General features: G+C 53.8%; 5 protein-coding genes across 5 annotated transcripts; 2 read left to right on the plus strand and 3 right to left on the minus strand.

Annotated features, from left to right (window-relative positions):
* Positions 1 to 2,802: 2,802 nt before the first annotated feature.
* Positions 2,803 to 5,733, plus strand: PHACADRAFT_261055 (uncharacterized protein). The gene is made up of 10 exons (XM_007398836.1): positions 2,803 to 3,633; positions 3,701 to 3,791; positions 3,995 to 4,019; positions 4,074 to 4,235; positions 4,289 to 4,373; positions 4,440 to 4,775; positions 4,836 to 5,035; positions 5,090 to 5,410; positions 5,463 to 5,583; positions 5,648 to 5,733. Exons 1-7 carry the CDS (start codon positions 2,977 to 2,979, stop codon positions 4,842 to 4,844), a joined length of 1,365 nt encoding a protein of 454 aa, XP_007398898.1. The 5' UTR covers positions 2,803 to 2,976; the 3' UTR covers positions 4,845 to 5,035; positions 5,090 to 5,410; positions 5,463 to 5,583; positions 5,648 to 5,733.
* Positions 5,734 to 6,379: 646 nt separating this feature from the next.
* Positions 6,380 to 7,913, plus strand: PHACADRAFT_261057 (uncharacterized protein). Its single transcript, XM_007398837.1, is given in 8 exon segments — positions 6,380 to 6,425; positions 6,440 to 6,444; positions 6,567 to 6,667; positions 6,759 to 6,791; positions 6,997 to 7,227; positions 7,286 to 7,382; positions 7,443 to 7,504; positions 7,565 to 7,913. The coding sequence occupies 4 exon segments, from the start codon at positions 7,101 to 7,103 to the stop codon at positions 7,708 to 7,710; spliced, it is 432 nt and encodes a 143-aa protein (XP_007398899.1). The 5' UTR covers positions 6,380 to 6,425; positions 6,440 to 6,444; positions 6,567 to 6,667; positions 6,759 to 6,791; positions 6,997 to 7,100; the 3' UTR covers positions 7,711 to 7,913.
* A 922-nt stretch (positions 7,914 to 8,835) lies between these two features.
* On the minus strand, positions 8,836 to 9,901 carry PHACADRAFT_164493 (uncharacterized protein; the record flags this gene model as incomplete). The annotated part of the gene is made up of 2 exons (XM_007398838.1): positions 8,836 to 8,959; positions 8,985 to 9,901. 2 exons carry the CDS (start codon positions 9,899 to 9,901, stop codon positions 8,836 to 8,838), a joined length of 1,041 nt encoding a protein of 346 aa, XP_007398900.1.
* A 177-nt stretch (positions 9,902 to 10,078) lies between these two features.
* Positions 10,079 to 11,626, minus strand: PHACADRAFT_100714 (uncharacterized protein; the record flags this gene model as incomplete). Its single annotated transcript, XM_007398839.1, has 4 exons — positions 10,079 to 10,165; positions 11,144 to 11,385; positions 11,438 to 11,502; positions 11,556 to 11,626. Coding segments are annotated over 4 exons (465 nt in total), but the record flags the coding sequence as incomplete, so codon positions are not given.
* Positions 11,627 to 12,378: 752 nt separating this feature from the next.
* PHACADRAFT_261062 (uncharacterized protein) lies at positions 12,379 to 14,672 on the minus strand. The gene is made up of 2 exons (XM_007398840.1): positions 13,569 to 14,672; positions 12,379 to 13,512 (listed from the first exon to the last, which is right to left on the minus strand). Exons 1-2 carry the CDS (start codon positions 14,503 to 14,505, stop codon positions 12,824 to 12,826), a joined length of 1,626 nt encoding a protein of 541 aa, XP_007398902.1. The 5' UTR covers positions 14,506 to 14,672; the 3' UTR covers positions 12,379 to 12,823.
* Positions 14,673 to 15,136: the final 464 nt, after the last annotated feature.

Genomic DNA, 15,136 nt, shown 5'->3' on the forward strand with positions numbered 1-15,136 from the left:
CCACTCTTCATCTCACTACGTTTCGTGGTCAGCACATTCGTCGGGTGGGTGAACTCATCGAGGTGTGGAGTGCCGAGTAGGTTGCGCTCAGCGTGAAACCATCGTGTGCACCCGGTCTAGCGCTGTGGGTGGCTAGCAGTTCCTGGTGGTAAGACGACTGCTTGTCGAGATGCTGAAAGCACACCGTATGGCACCAGAGCGGCGACCGTGAATAGACTTGCGAGACGATGGTGTTTCGTACTAATCGTTCGCAGACGTCCTCGCCAGGCTGAGAACAACGGCGCTGTGCGCTTCGGATCACTCGGATCGGACCTACGAGTCCGTTGGGGGGGGGGGGGGGAACCAGCGGCTAAAGCTTCTGAGTCAGTGTGTTAACCAATTCTCTAAAGGGAATCGGAATAGGGTAAGGCGCGCAGGCTTGGTCAGCTTTCGCGCGCATGCTGGATCGTCTCGAGCTTAGCTCAGTCTCATGTGTGCTCAATATTGATTCCGAAACTAGCCTAAAGTGGATGGCTTTCCCGCTGATACCGTACCTTAGCTATGAGACATAGATCGTCATACCGTGACGGATCTGCTCCCGCCCTGCGGTCATCCCTCCGCCCACTTCTAAAATAGGCAAGTCTATTTGTACGAGACAAATAGAGACCGCTAACAGCGGATATGAGGGCAGTCCGCCCAGCACGCTGTATATTCTACCACAGAGAAAGAATAATAAGCCAATATCAATTGCACGTTACGGTACCTTTAGGAAAATGCCTCAGCATGCCTCCGCCAGCCTACAGGCCGTGGCAAGTTGGTATCACCGTACCACACCGCACATGGAGCTCTTAACGACTTCTTCGCCTTTGTGGCAACTCAGAGGACAGAGATTTCAATATTGACTTCAAAAAACTTCCTTAAATATCTCGGGTTTTGAGACAGCGCTCAAGTCTTCACGCTGTTGTGTCCGGGAGAAGACACGCAACTCTCTCTGACCTGCTTGCCAATACGGTGAACAACTCAAAGCACACCATCCCATTGAGAAAATTAGTGCCGCATATTTCCACAACTGAGCTCGAGGAATTTTCAAGCGGACCATGGAAGGCCTTCGCCACCTCATGGTGCACCGAAATCGAAGGTATGGTTTTGGCTGTACCTAGCATAAACTTATTTCAGACAAATTAAAGGGGCTACATGCCTTATACCACGCACCTGATATATTGATATTGCTGCGTTCACTGTTTTTAATTAATGGTACATTGCGGCTGGGACCATCAACACAACGATGGAGGATGCACTCAAATCTTTCAACGCTTGGACGCAAGAATCAAATGAACTCGTCACGCGCTAAGAGCAGAGGCGGGAAGAGGCGGGATGGTGGGCCGGGCCAGGAGCAGATTTATTGGCGATCCATGTCTCACGCGGGAAAGCCATCCCTTCCTGTGCGTAGTGATGTGCGGGCCCGGCTTGGGCTCAAAGCCCGGGCTTGGGCTTGTGACGACGTCGAGCCGAGCCCTGAGCCCGAGCCGAGCCCGAGCCCGGCCCAAGCCTTGGGCTTAAGCCCGGGCTTGCTCACAATACAACGAGTGTTCCGGTGCTATCAAAAGGGAATGTATTTGGGTGTAGTAGATTAATACTGCATGTACTCACTAAATTATAACCTCCAGAAGATCTACATCTGCGGAACAAGTCGAGTCGCAGCGAAGTCCACGAGCGTGCGCCTACGGCAGGCACCAGATGGTGACGCACAATCGTGCTCGGCGGGAGCCGTTACATCTAGAATATCTACATTTTGTCTTCTATGTGCATATTAGGTCGCTCTCTCCTCATTCTGAACTCAGGGAACGGTAATGGAGCCAGCACACCCAAGCCTGGGCTTCCGGGCCGGGCTTGGGTTTGACTACGCTCCGAGCCCGGCCTTGAGCCCGCTACCAGGCTTGACTCGGGCCAGGCTTTTTGGGCCGGGCTTGGCGGGCTTGGAGGCTTTGAGGCCCGGCCCGCACATCACTACCTGTGCGCTTTACGCTAGCTTGAGACAATCCCCATCCACTTCAAAGTCGACCATGATTTCAAGGCTTCACCGCTAGTTCGCGTCTCCTGACAACCCTCCTGCTTGTTGTATCAAAATGCAGTGCCAAACTCCTTTACATGTACACCATGTGCCTACCTCTTTACTATATCATTATCCCTTATTCTCTTCGCACCTTTTTACTCAGCTGCATTTACGACGTGTACATGCGCTCTGCAAGAGAGAAGAGATAATCCTCCCCCGTATTTCCATTATTATGCTCTGATTTTACGATTGAATGTACTACTTCTCCGCGTTCCCCTCTCGACCTTTGTTATCAACTTACTCACGTACCGCGACTCTCGAGGCCTCACACAGCGTGCAGCCTCTTTGTGAATCCCTGAGCTCATAGGTCTCAGGGAATCTGTAATTACTTTCCGGGCTCGAGCTTGCCCTCAGATCTCTCCTCCATCTCCATCCTGTTATCTACAATATTTTCCTTGTCTTAGATTGCCCCCGCAGTGCATTCCAGCAGATCACCTGATGGGGATTCAGGAAACCGATTGATAATCATGACACCCTATGTTGGGACTAGAGGCGAGATAACCCACCAAGAGAAAAAAACTTGTTGAGACGAAGGATGGAGTGGTGTGATCCTTCGGCATATCCCGGGAAATCACAAGCCAATGAGGAGACGCACGTGGATGACATCACCCTAACCCTAACAACCAGTCAGGCTCTGTGGAGAAGACTCGAAGATTGCCCCTGCGGCCTGGCTGACATCCGCGGCCTGCTCTTACACTCGTCGGCCAACAGACAAACGCAACTTTTTGCTGCAGCATCTCAACTACGTCGCGACTGCTCTTGCAAAGCACGCAAAGATTTTGGCTCCGAATCTCCAGCTCGGAGTTATCTGATCTCGAGCAGCTAGTTCCCTTCACCACGACGCCTTCCGCTCTCCATCAGTTCGATACTCATCATCTGTTGCGATGGAACCACCGATTGCGACGACTACCACCGCTCCCGGCACCAAGCTCTCCCAGTCCCGCTCTCTCCACGTGAAACGCTCGTTTGGCAGCAAGCACCCGATGCACGCCAACCTCGCTCACGGCCGTTCGGTCGATTCCCCAGCGTACGACGCTTCAGAAGAGGACAATGACCCCCTCACAGACAGCAGCGCGTCCGCCGCTTCAGTCCACGCTTCGTCCGCGCATCCGTCCAGCAACTCCCGCTCGCGCTCCGCCACGAACAAGTCAAACGCTGCGCGGAGACATGCCCTGGCATCCGCACTCATTGAGTCCGACGAGGGCGTGGACTCGCCCACGTACGACGGAGACATCGAGAGCTGCACGACCGCCGGCCCGGAAACGCCCTATACCTCGTCTTTGGTCAACCGGAGGGAGCACTACGCGTCCTCAGTTGCTTCTACCCTCTCCCCTGCCTCACCGACCGGCCCTTCGTTCGCCAATGGAAGCGCAAACGCCCCGCAAAGCACCCCTTCTCCTCCCACCCTCCATCGACCGACCCCAAGCCACCCGTCCCGCCCCACAGAGCCATCGCCCGCAAGCAGCTCGTACTTGAGCAACCCGCTATCGTTTGACCCCGCAAAGCTGAGTCCGGAGGATATCCAAGCGTGGTTCCGCCAGGTGCGTCGCAGCGTCGCTCGAGGCGAGAAAAAAGCATTGATTGACAGCACGTATGATCTGCGTTCAGACGATTGATGGGCCCGGCTGTAAAGTTGGCGACAAATATTACAAGATTAACGAGCCGGCACACCGCAGGCCTGTCAGAGTATACGCCGATGGTAAGTGCTTCGTCGTTTTTTCTATGGTCTCTTACCGTGGTCTGCATTTCCCAAACACCCCAATACCCTCAACGACGATAAAGAGTTCGGTGGACCTATATCCATATGACCCCTTTCCGACTCTGCGCACGCGAAAAGCCCTTTCGCTAGCGCATGCTACCTTGATTAGATTGAGTATTCCAACGCTGACCTACTCCTTTCAGGTGTATATGATCTGTTCCACTTCGGGTGCGCTTTCTTTCTGGGACCTGTTCACAACATCAGATAACCCTCTTCCAACAGCCACGCCCTTCAGTTACGCCAAGCAAAGCTTGCGTTCCCGGCTGTCTCACCGGAGAATCGAGAGGGCGAATGGACACCCGGTGTGTACTTGCTCGCGGGCGTCAACTCGGATGAACAGTGCGAAAGCAATAAGAGCCGGACCGTCATGTCCCACGCAGAGCGGTACACACTTTTGTACATATGACAAATGTGGTATAATACTGACGGGCGCTTAGATGCGAGGCCGTACGGCACTGCCGGTGGGTGGACGAAGTCGTGCCAGAAGCGCCATGGGTCATCGGAGCCGATTTTCTCGAGAAGGTGCGCACTCTCTCTCCTTCCCGCTGCTCTCTCTCTCTATCCCTGGACTCACACCTGCTCCCGCAGTACAACATCGACTACGTCGCGCACGATGTGGACCCGTACGGCAGCGCGGGGCACGACGACGTGTACGCGTTCTGCAAGATGCAGGGCCGCTTCCTGCCGACGCGGCGCACGCCGGGCATCAGCACGTCGGACCTGCTCGCGCGCCTCGTGAGCGGATACCGCCACCGCGTGTTCGACAAGAAGCTCGCCAAGATGGGCATGCACGCGCTCATGGCCGAGGGTTCCGACTGGGACGAGAGCGCGAACCCGAGCGCGAGCCCCAGTCGTGCGGCGACGCGCCCGGGGAGCCCGAGCGCGGAGAAGCACGCGGAGCAGCACACGGAGGAGGGGAAGCAGGTGAGCAGTGCGCGGTAAGGGCGTGTGCCGTCCGGTAGCGGGTGCTGATGCATGGTGCAGGAGGGCTAGGGTTGCTCTTTTTTCTCGACTGGGATTAAAAAACACGCACGTGGAATAGATGATTGGACGGGGTTGCTCAGTGTGTATCTCGACGTCTCCAGCACTGGCACAATGGCACTTTGGTTGTGCACGACCTCTGTGTGGCGAGCTGTTAAACGCGCGAGAGGCTGATAGCGCTTTGCTACGGCCCTGGCGACAAAGTAGGGCCGCCGTTGTCCGCCGCATTTGTTAACCCTGACATACCCTATACCCAGAGTCGCATTGCACGCGGTTGAATTTCGCTCATTGCGCAGCGCCTCCTGTGCCTGAGTTATGAATATCGCCATGCCGTATGTCTGGGCGGTCCATAGGATGCCGGAGCGACCGCATGCCAGCGTCTTCCCTCTGCAGCACCGGACACTCTTTCGTCAGCGGTACATGATGTGCAGACCCAGCTGTGCCTATGTTGCTCGAGTCGGGTGCACGTCAAATCGACCTCAGTCGACGTTACGTACAGCTGCCTTTCGTAGTCCTCACTTCTTGAGGAACTGGGCGACTTGTCCGCTGGCCAAGTGCGAGCTCAAGCACCAAATCTGGCAAGCGGATGCTTTAGATCCTAACAGCGTCAAACAAACTCCCAGAAATCAGGGTCATTCATGAGCATGCCTCATTTTACAAAAGATGCACAGGTGCACATGTGCATGGGTAAGTTACAAGATCACCGCTGGCGGCTTTAGGAAGATGATTGATGTTGCAAGGACTGATATTCGTAAGTAACAAGTTGTCTCATTCACTAGGTGCGATGGTTGCAACTGACCTAGGAGACGGACCAGGCACCTATCATCATATGCCCTGTACGGAGCTGCGGCACTTCGCGGTGCGGGGCGCCCGGAGTGCCCGAGGAGCAAACCAATAAAGCTGATCCGTTCCCACACAGCGCAGAACACCTGGTCCTCGTTAAGCTTCGCCGCGACGTCCAGACACCATATTACGCGGCCGCATGCGGCTTCACACCGCTGCCCATGAGGCGAGCAAGCGGTCCTATACACGTCGACGGTCATCCAGTCTCTATCTGTTCAGAGCGCAAGACGCCGCGAGGTACGTCACACGATGCACACATTGCAACCGGTACCTATCAGCCAGGCCTGGGCCCTGCTGAATGTTCTCGCATACATCTTGGTCCAGGCACACGTTCGCAGTTAAGGTTAGCAAGCTCAAGAATCAAAGGTGTGTGCGCGCTGATTAGCCTCCGTCCAGCCCGGCACGCTGCGAAGTAGCAAATTTCGGGGAACTGCGAACGTAAGTCCCCCCATTCCTCGACGTCAACGCTGCGGTCTTTTTCTCGTGCTTTGTAATTAACCCAGTCCCCTTAGCCCTGCTCGTAGGACCTTCGAAGCAAAATATATTGGCCTGAGTAATCATAGGATCGGCGCTCCGTCATTACCTATACCGAACGCTCACCCCTACCCGTAGCTTGTAGTTCTACCCATAACGTCGCTCGCATATGTGAGTTATGGACTAGGAAAATCTTGTTGAGGACTAAGCGTATATTATATGTCAAACAGGTCGCAACGTAGTACGCGCCACTTGACAGGGTGTACACCTAGTGTTGTAAGTAGCACAGGCTTTGCTCTCGGGACCTGTACCTGACTTCCCTGCTTGGCAGATTTGGGTGCGGTTTCTCATCGGCAATATGCGAATGCACACGCGTTTCTTACGTTGCAGGGTGTCCATCTCGAATGAACGCTGCAAGCCCCTCCTGCATGTTCAGCGTCAAATTGCATATCGTTGACGCTTGCGCTCATAGCTAAGCTACAAATGCATCAGACCTCATTGACGCTGTATTTGTGGAAGTGAGTAGCCAGACATGTCTCGAAAGTCCGCATGCATAGGTTTTTTTCTCACCATTTTTTTCACTCCCCACTCGGTACAACGGTTTGACAGAAGTTTCCTTGTAAAGCGCCGTTGCAATATATGGTACGTAAGATGATGATCTGTTCTATCTCTACTCGGGAGACGCATGTCTTCCCGTTCACCGGCGTTGGCGACAGCAAACTCGTGTACCGAAGCGGTACCGCATGGTATTTTGGATTGAGGGTGACAATAGTCAAAGTTCAACCATCCTCACCCAGCTTCTCGGTTCCGTTCATGGACGTAGCTTATATCGTATTTTCGCACGCAGGGCCTATAAAGTCTGCACAGGTTGTCGGGTAGTCGACAGCATCGTCTCCAAGTCCACTATTGAAGCCTGCTCACAGCCCCTCCCTCCCTCTTTCAGTTGCAAGGATGTTCTCTACCAAATTCAACGTTTTCCTTGTCCTTGCCATCACGATATCCCTCCCTGTCATCGCCGCACCTACGTGTGGCTCTCAAACTACAGACGTCGACACCGACGAAACGAACTCCGGTGACGGTATGTACTTTCGCGGCACGGCGTCTTTGCTCCTGTCTTGACGAGTGCAAACCCACAGGGACCTGGTTTGAGCCCGGGCTCGGCGCGTGCGGTTTCACTAACTCCGCAAGCGATTTTATCGTCGCTGTCGCTGAAGGATTCTTCGACACTTACCCGTGAGTGCATATGTCTAGTTGGTTATATGATGTGGTATTGATGAGAAAGGGGAATAATAGAGGTTACAATGGTGTTAATCCTAACGACAATCCTATTTGCGGCCGGCAGATTACTGCCAATTGTGAGCGCTTTGTCTGTTCGTACCATTTATGAGCCAGCTACTAATGCATGCACATGTCAGACAATGGCCAGAGCGTCACCGTCGAGGTTGTCGATCGCTGCACTGGCTGCAGCACATTCGACCTCGACTTCTCCCCTTCCGCTTTCGAGGCGCTTGCCCCCTTGTCCGTCGGCCGTCTCCACAATGTGGAGTGGAGCTTGGATTAGATCACGATTAGACTGTGTATGACAACTGAAGGCTTTATATTGGGTGGCGCCGAACGACTACAACAACAGGGAACATGGGTGTATTATTCTTGTATTACTTCTGTTATTTAACCCGTAGAATGTACTCTCTCTAGAATGTACTATAGATTGCTGTGTACTAGCTAGGAAATCAGCTCATGGCCGTTGTATAGATTCGACTTGTTTTCTTGCATCAGTGCTTTCACTTGCTGACCAGATGGGCCGGGCTGGAGAAGCATGTCGATTTCCGTGCAGACAAATACATGACTATCGAGATTGAATATTGAGTAGGCAGATCAGGCGCATCAATTTCTGAATCTGATCCGCTCAGAGATCTGCAGTGAGCGCACGACAAGGTCAGACGCAAGTCTCTTCAACTCCTCGTACACCGTGCTCATAATGCCGAGGTTTCCAAACGCACTAACTCGAACGCATGAAAAATGCTATGCATCCTATTAGCCATGGTGCATGCTAACCAGATCTCGGCATGGAAACGCAGCTGTCCACAGAGCTTGACAACATCCTACGGCCCACCATCTTCACAGGAATAGGTACTTTAAGAGCCACATTCGAGAACGGCAGTGTCGTGTGGTTGTGTGAATAACCAGATACGTGAGGTCTCATTACCTTGTAGCCTACTCACAGCGAGCAGGATTAGCCCATGTAGTCTGATCCGAGTTTGGCCGCGAGAGAGCACATTGCACGAAATGCATGTCACATCCTATGGCAGGGCTTGGATTTCTTACCTACGTATGGGTTACACGTTGAGTCACGCGTCTTATGATTCACCTCCACCCAGCCTGGGCTCGTCTCGCCATGTTTCGGGCTTGGACAATGCGTTGTCTCATAGGGACGAAGCATGTATAGCTGAAAACAAATCTGCTTCTGTGGCGTCTTGGGCTGCTCAAGCTAGAAGGTCCGGATCATGCACGAACCTACGAGCGAAGAACAGTGATGCACAGAAACCCCTCAGTGCGCAGTCTCGCGCATACCTGGGTAGACGGACGAGGATTAGAATCTGCGATGCGGTACGTAGAGATTGGCATTTGACACAAATTTTGTGCGTAGTTTCGCATATGTACAGGAAACAAGCAGGAAGGACGTATACTACCCCAGATTACGGCAAGGGCGGAGCCTGATCTTCTGGATCGGAGAGGCCACCCCATGTGACTTGCTCCACCCTGAACTCCCCACCTTGCGAAGCACTACTTGGCAGACCTGCGGCGCTCGCCTTGGGATCCCTGTAGCTGATATACTTGAAGTTTCGGCTAGTACCCGGCCCTGGGTGCCTCGGGGGATTAGTCTGAAGCCATTCGCGGCTGAAGCGGTTCTGGAAGTACACGCAACGTCGAGAATTTGCGCGGTGGCCGGGGTGACCGCAGTTGGGGCAGAAATCGTGGTCAGGGGGACAATCGGCTTCCGCGCGATTATATCTCGTTCGTGTTTCGTGGCAGCACAGAGCAACGCGGCCGTGCTGGCGGGTCGTGTGATCACCTCCACAACGCGCGCAAAATGTGGCGTTTTTGCCGGACCCGCAGTGAGGGGAAGCGTGGCCCCACCGATAGCAAGTGGTGCAAAAAGCGTTGACAAGAGGCGGCGTATATATGGAAGCCAAACACCGTTCTTTATCAAAGACGATGGACTTTTTGACGATAGCGCGAGCGTGCGACCTCTTATCGTCGTCGAGAATTGCGACAATGAGGAGGCCAGAGCCAAAAGTTCTTCGGCCCCAGAAAAACGGGTGTGGTGGATAAGTGCACGGCAGCAGGTCGTCGCCGAGCTGAGGGTTGCTAGCGACAAGCTTGTCATGGATGACTTCGGAAGAAAGCTCATTGCCGCCGTTGTCCTGGTATGGGACGGGGTCAATCTGGAGGAGGGTAACCGGAATATAGAACTCCACGGTCACATCGATCGGCGGCTCCGAGGGCTGTGTGTTGGCGAACCAGACTGCACGCTCATCGAGCAAGCGCTGCACGGACATAGGCGGGCGCTTGGCGAAATGTAAGGACAAGGATGAACCAGTCGGGTCCCACTCGATGTTGATGAGCCTCACGGTGGCCACAACAAGAGGGGTTTCCTTCTCTTCGAGGAGCTCAGCCAACCACGCTCGGACATGGAGCAAAGGGCGACGACGAGACCCCGAGATCTTAGTGGAGAAAGAGGCGACGAGCATGTTGGCACGCTCTTTTCGCGACTGCGCACGGGTGACAGGTTTCGGTGTTGCCTCGGATGGTGGCGTACTGGAAAAAGCGTTGTACGGAGGGAGCGGACCACGTACAGGAGGGGCTGGCACATGTGGTTGCCCACTATTGCTTGGCGCCCGTCCAGTGTTCCTCTGCGCTCCCTGCGTGCGGAACTTCTCTCTGAGTCTCACCAGAGCTTTTCCTAGCTCATTTCTGCCTTGTTTGTCGTCACCGTATCCCCAGAATGCGTCCACCTGCGGAGTGATGTTTCAGCCTTTTGCGCGCCAAGAATGAACGACAACGACTCACAGGGCTTGCTTCGACCAGCTCCTTGTCGCCCGTTGAGACCAGCATGTCGCGCAGCTGAGGATGCTGCGTGAACTTCGCTTCGAGGACGGCGTCCATGCAGCTCAAGTTCACGTCGAACCAGTCGTTTCGCTGGTAATGGCGGAGATGTGTTGCCTCCTTCAATGCGGCTCTCGATGTGGGCTGCATTCGAATACGCTCAGCTAGATCGGGGGCGCTGTTGAGAAACTTGTGCGCTTGGAATACTGGCGTACGTGAGTGAATGGCCCGTGCAAGGGAAGACTTGGACTTACGATGTTCAGATGTAGGGTATGATTTCCCGTCATGCAACACGGGGTGAGGTGAGAAATTGGTGAATCTAGGATCCCGTTCAACGTCCCATTATTTTATGGCGTATCTGCACCTACTCATAATATGGCTGGCCGCTGTCGTAGAAGAAGATGGTGGGCACTGACGGTGCAGGTGATCCTTCGGCTACGACGACAGAAGAGAGTCAGTCTTTGCTCATGCGTTTCGTGTACAGCTGCAAGCCATGCTTACGAGTGTGATAGGTAGTGTGCGCCGTGTCAGAGTCTGTGCGCTCAGATAGTGTTCGCTTGTATTCAACAGAGGGCTGCAGCTACGGAAACACACAAAAAAGCAATCAGCTCCTCGTGGCTAGCCCGTCTTGCAGGGTACTTACCACGGGATAAATGTAGTGGCTCGAATTCTGCCCGGCGGCTGCTTCTTGGAGTCGGGTCGAGTGGGTAGCGGTATGAGAAACTGCAGTACTACTGGCCATGCCATTCCGCAACTTGGCTCTTAATCGCATCAGAGCCTTTCCCAGCTCGTTTCGTCCTTGACGGTCCGCCCCATAACCCCAGAATCCGTCCACCTGTTGGCTCAGATATGACTACTTGCACGTTACGTACGCTAGGCGCACTCACAGGACTGGCCTCAATTATCCCCCTATCCCCTGTCTTGAGAAGCGTGTCGCGTAGGGCCGGGTGCTGAGTAAATTTCGCCTCCAGGACCTGGTCCATAACGCTGATATTTACGTCGAGCCAGTCGTCACGCCGAAGCTTTTGCATCCTGGTTGCCTCATCGAGAGCCCCGCGTGGACTAGGTGCGTTCCTGATTTCTTCTGCGAGTGCCGGGCGTGTGTCGAGGAACTTATGAGCTTGGAATACTACGGCGTGGTCAGTAGCGCGTATGTAGTAGAGCTCGGCAGTGCCACTCACAATGTTCTGCAGTCGGATATGTCTTGTCCTCGTACTTGATAGCGTATGGTGCGAAGTTGGTAAACCTGTCGGGAACGTGAGGACACATATTTGTCGGAAAAGAGCGGGATGAGCGAACTCGTAGTAAGGCTGGTCTCTGTCATAGAACAGGATGGGCGACGTGCTGCGCTGTCTGGAGCTTGCGTGCATCTCCATCTCTTTTGTGTAGTGTCCTCCTCGTCTCACTCTTTCTTCTGCTTTGCGACTTTGGTATTCTTGGCGTCCTGTCCGTCCCCCTGCACGACCTGATAGTATTCCAGCAGGCTTTGGGCGCTGCAGTGACACTCCAGAGTAAGTGCGTACGTACTGCTCATGCTCCGATCCACGGTGAAGGAGGCAGTGGGAACCAGAGGAACTTGCTATCTGCCACTGTGATCGATGGGCTTAAAGTAGGGCAGTTCTCTATACAGATTCTCACCATGTATCGCCCTGCATGCTTCCCTTCTCGCGCCTTTCACGGATCTCCGCGCACTGCCCTACGATACTACTCTATATGTAGATTTCCCTTATGCCGTATAGCACAAGGTGTGCAGCATCGGTTCCGCTGCCAGTGCTCCAGTTGGCGTCTAGCGTTTAATGAGTGAGCGAGTCCCTGTTCCGCATATGGATACAAAGCGGGAGGTGAATTTGCAGGAATGATACGCCTATTCATCCACCGTGAGCTGCAGACGACTTCCCGGGTGATTGTCTCGGACCAGCAGATGGCGGTCAGGAGAGTCGCTGCCCACAATGCAACTTGAATTGACGCCTTGCACCTGCGCAGTGCGCACGCGGCGTCGACGTTCAACTTTATATTGCGCTCGCACAGGCCTCTCATAAATCCGCTCTCTAGTCCGCATAGGAACAATGTCATCTTATTTAACACCTATGCGATAATGATGGCACAGTCTGTATACAGAGTGAGATGACTGGGAAGACACAGCTGGGATTAAAAGATTAAGAGACGCGCCGCAAGCCTCACGAGATCGAAGAACATAGCACCGAAGCTTGGAAGCAGTATGTGTAGAGCAAAAAGAGACGGAAAGAGGTAGATATGGGACAAATCATGGGCACAGTTTCCACAGCGTATTCCTCGATGACACCTACGTCTTTTGTCTGATCCTCCAGCCGTCCGAATATCTTTCCCCTTGCCTCGTCCTATCAACCTCCCACCTCATACTTTCTTCCGGTCATTCTCAACTTGCACACTACTGTAGATCCACCATGACCTCAACACAGCGTCTTCGGCTTCTTGCACAAGGATACTTCTACCCATGAGCTGTGAGATCTACCCCAAAGATCGTCTATCTGCCGAACAGCAAGGCCTCTCCTGCTCCTGATGCCCACGTTAGCTCTATGCCGACACTTTCATCTCTCCTCGTCTTCCTTGCTGCTATTCTCTGCATTTCCTACCTGCCTATCGGCTGTCGTCACCACTGGCACTTGAACCTGTCCGACCGCCGCATCTCGGACTCCTCCCGCAGTAGACGGCGCAGTCCCAGAGCTCGTGTCCGCAGACGCGAGCATGCTCGCGCGCTCAGCTACGACCTTTCGAAGATACTCTTTCCTCGTGGCCAGCAGAGGATGGCTGACCGGGTGCAGCAGCCATTCGGCTTGTTCGGCGGTGTTGAGGGTGATCGCGATGCCGTCAACGGTGTGCTCCGTTGGCACAGACAAGACGTCTGCGCTTGTAACGGGGTTGGAATCGAAAGTAATGAACTGCAGCTTGCCCGAATCGAGAGCCCAGGTTAGCTGCGACCGGCGCAAGACCGAGCATAAGATCTTCTTCATGGCTTCGTACTCTTGACCGTCAAGACCTTCAAAGCGAAGGTGGCGCACGAGCGGAAGGTCTATAGCTGGTTGCAAAACGTCCCAAGGGAAGGACTCTACGTCATGGACGCCGGTAGATGAGAGCGCGAGGGCGATACTCTCGATGTACGCGGGTGGGAGTGGTACGCCCGGGCTCGCATTCAGCCGGCGTACTTGTACATAAGCTTTGACATAATCGCTCATGGGGCCATCTTGAACAGGCGAAGAGCAATAGATTATCGCTCCGTCTGATAACGAATGGCCGATGAGTTTTTTTATCGTCTGCACTGGTTGAAAGACATACCAAACATGCTACCACGCTGGCCATGAAGCCGTACGAGGACTCCTCTGAATGTACTGGGTGCTAACGCCAGTACTGCGTGCACAACTCCGCTCCAGGTTTGTTCATCAAGCCCCAGGCGAGCAGCAGCTACGAGAACGTCGGAGGCTAGTGTTGCTTGTGTCAGAACCGTCATTTCCTTACACCGCGACATCCTGCACGACTGCAGAGATGACGAAAGCCGTCGCCGAATCCTGCGGGAGTGGGTAACCGGCGACGGATCGAGGAGTGTAAGCGCATAGCAGTCGCACTTCTTGAGGGTGGAGAAGCTGTCGATGACCCGTGCAAGCTCTGTCGTGCTCGCAAATATGAGCCTATCGAGGGTGAGGACTGAAAGCCGTACATAGGATGGAGTGAGGCTGGGTAGCGATTTGAACGGGGCCCAACGTCCGACCGTTGACGCAGGGTCGTTCGCATCGCCTAAGACAGTACATGTGAAGATTGTACCACGAAGTCGGGTCGAGAGCCCATGGATGTGATGGAGCCAGGGTTTGGTATCTGCAGCTTTTTGGTGGATTTCTATAATTTGAATGGCCTCGAAAAGAGACGACGATGTATATCGGGGGCTGGACACGACGTTCTTCAACAATCGCACGTCTTCATGGCTTCGCAAGATGAGAATTTGGAAGAGAAAAGGCCTGATAACTTCGGACCAGTATCTGCATACGAGGCTAGGCGCGACGAGTTCGTGTTTGGAGCGGCGACGCTCGCTCGAGTTGTGGTAATTGATATGGCTCGGCACGACAGAAGCCAATACGAATGATAGTACTTCGGGTGGTAAGTCAGCTCCTGTAGTCTGCGACATTTGCGGAGCAAGGGGGAAAGGCACGTTGGATGGCTGCGAGCGTGCGAGGCTGTGAGTGGAAGTATGGGGTGTGCGACTGAAACGTTGACGCCCCATTACCTCTTGAATATAAGGTTCCCAAGGATAGGGCGTCCCAGCACTGCCTTTGTTTCCGTCGTGTCAAATCTAGGCTGCAGACACGCTTCTAAGCCGTCCGATGCAAAGCATATTGGCCATCGAGTTCTTCGAGGCGGTTTGCACCGCCCCGTCTTGCATCTAAAGGCACCCATTGCCTGGGGCTGAACAACTTCCATAAGTGTTCTTGCACATCGCAGTAGGCGGAGGAGAGGCGCACGATGGGGAAACGAGAATGGATATATTCTTGTCGCTATGCTATACGATTGGCCTTGCAGAGGTAGTTATCCAACTAGAGCGGAAGCACATCTCACAGCTCTTCGATTCTTGTCCACTTTAGGCGCTACGGGCGCGAAACTGTAGGATGTGACACTGATGTTTTTTCATCTCGCCTGTTTCTTATAAGAAAAGTGTAGAACGAAAGAGTAGAGCTGCTTTCATAACGCCAGAAACGACGACTTGCATAGCGTTTTACTGTGAAAGGCAAGTATATTGGCCGAAAGCGAACAGGGTCGCCAGCTTATGCGTGTGTAGTGTGCGTGCAAGTAGTAGCGGTTACGACGCCGTTCAGGCTCGATCTTCTCCATCGCTGTGCCGGCGACGAAACAATGTT

Source organism: Phanerochaete carnosa (assembly GCF_000300595.1).
Source record: "Phanerochaete carnosa HHB-10118-sp unplaced genomic scaffold PHACAscaffold_8, whole genome shotgun sequence".
NCBI classification, from domain to species: domain Eukaryota; kingdom Fungi; phylum Basidiomycota; class Agaricomycetes; order Polyporales; family Phanerochaetaceae; genus Phanerochaete; species Phanerochaete carnosa.

Bases quoted from the DNA above. Each gene is read 5' to 3' on its own strand.
- PHACADRAFT_261062 (XM_007398840.1), bottom strand. From the start codon at position 14,505: ATGGGGCGTCAACGTTTCAGTCGCACACCCCATACTTCCACTCACAGC. The intron at 13,513-13,568 runs GTATGTCTTTCA...ATTCGTTATCAG, and splicing joins CCAGCGTGGTAGCATGTTTG to ACGGAGCGATAATCTATTGC.
- PHACADRAFT_261055 (XM_007398836.1), top strand. From the start codon at position 2,977: ATGGAACCACCGATTGCGACGACTACCACCGCTCCCGGCACCAAGCTC. The intron at 3,792-3,994 runs GTAAGTGCTTCG...TACTCCTTTCAG, and splicing joins TGTCAGAGTATACGCCGATG to GTGTATATGATCTGTTCCAC. The intron at 4,020-4,073 runs GTGCGCTTTCTT...CTCTTCCAACAG, and splicing joins TATGATCTGTTCCACTTCGG to CCACGCCCTTCAGTTACGCC.
- PHACADRAFT_261057 (XM_007398837.1), top strand. From the start codon at position 7,101: ATGTTCTCTACCAAATTCAACGTTTTCCTTGTCCTTGCCATCACGATA. The intron at 7,383-7,442 runs GTGAGTGCATAT...GGGGAATAATAG, and splicing joins GGATTCTTCGACACTTACCC to AGGTTACAATGGTGTTAATC. The intron at 7,505-7,564 runs GTGAGCGCTTTG...TGCACATGTCAG, and splicing joins CCGGCAGATTACTGCCAATT to ACAATGGCCAGAGCGTCACC.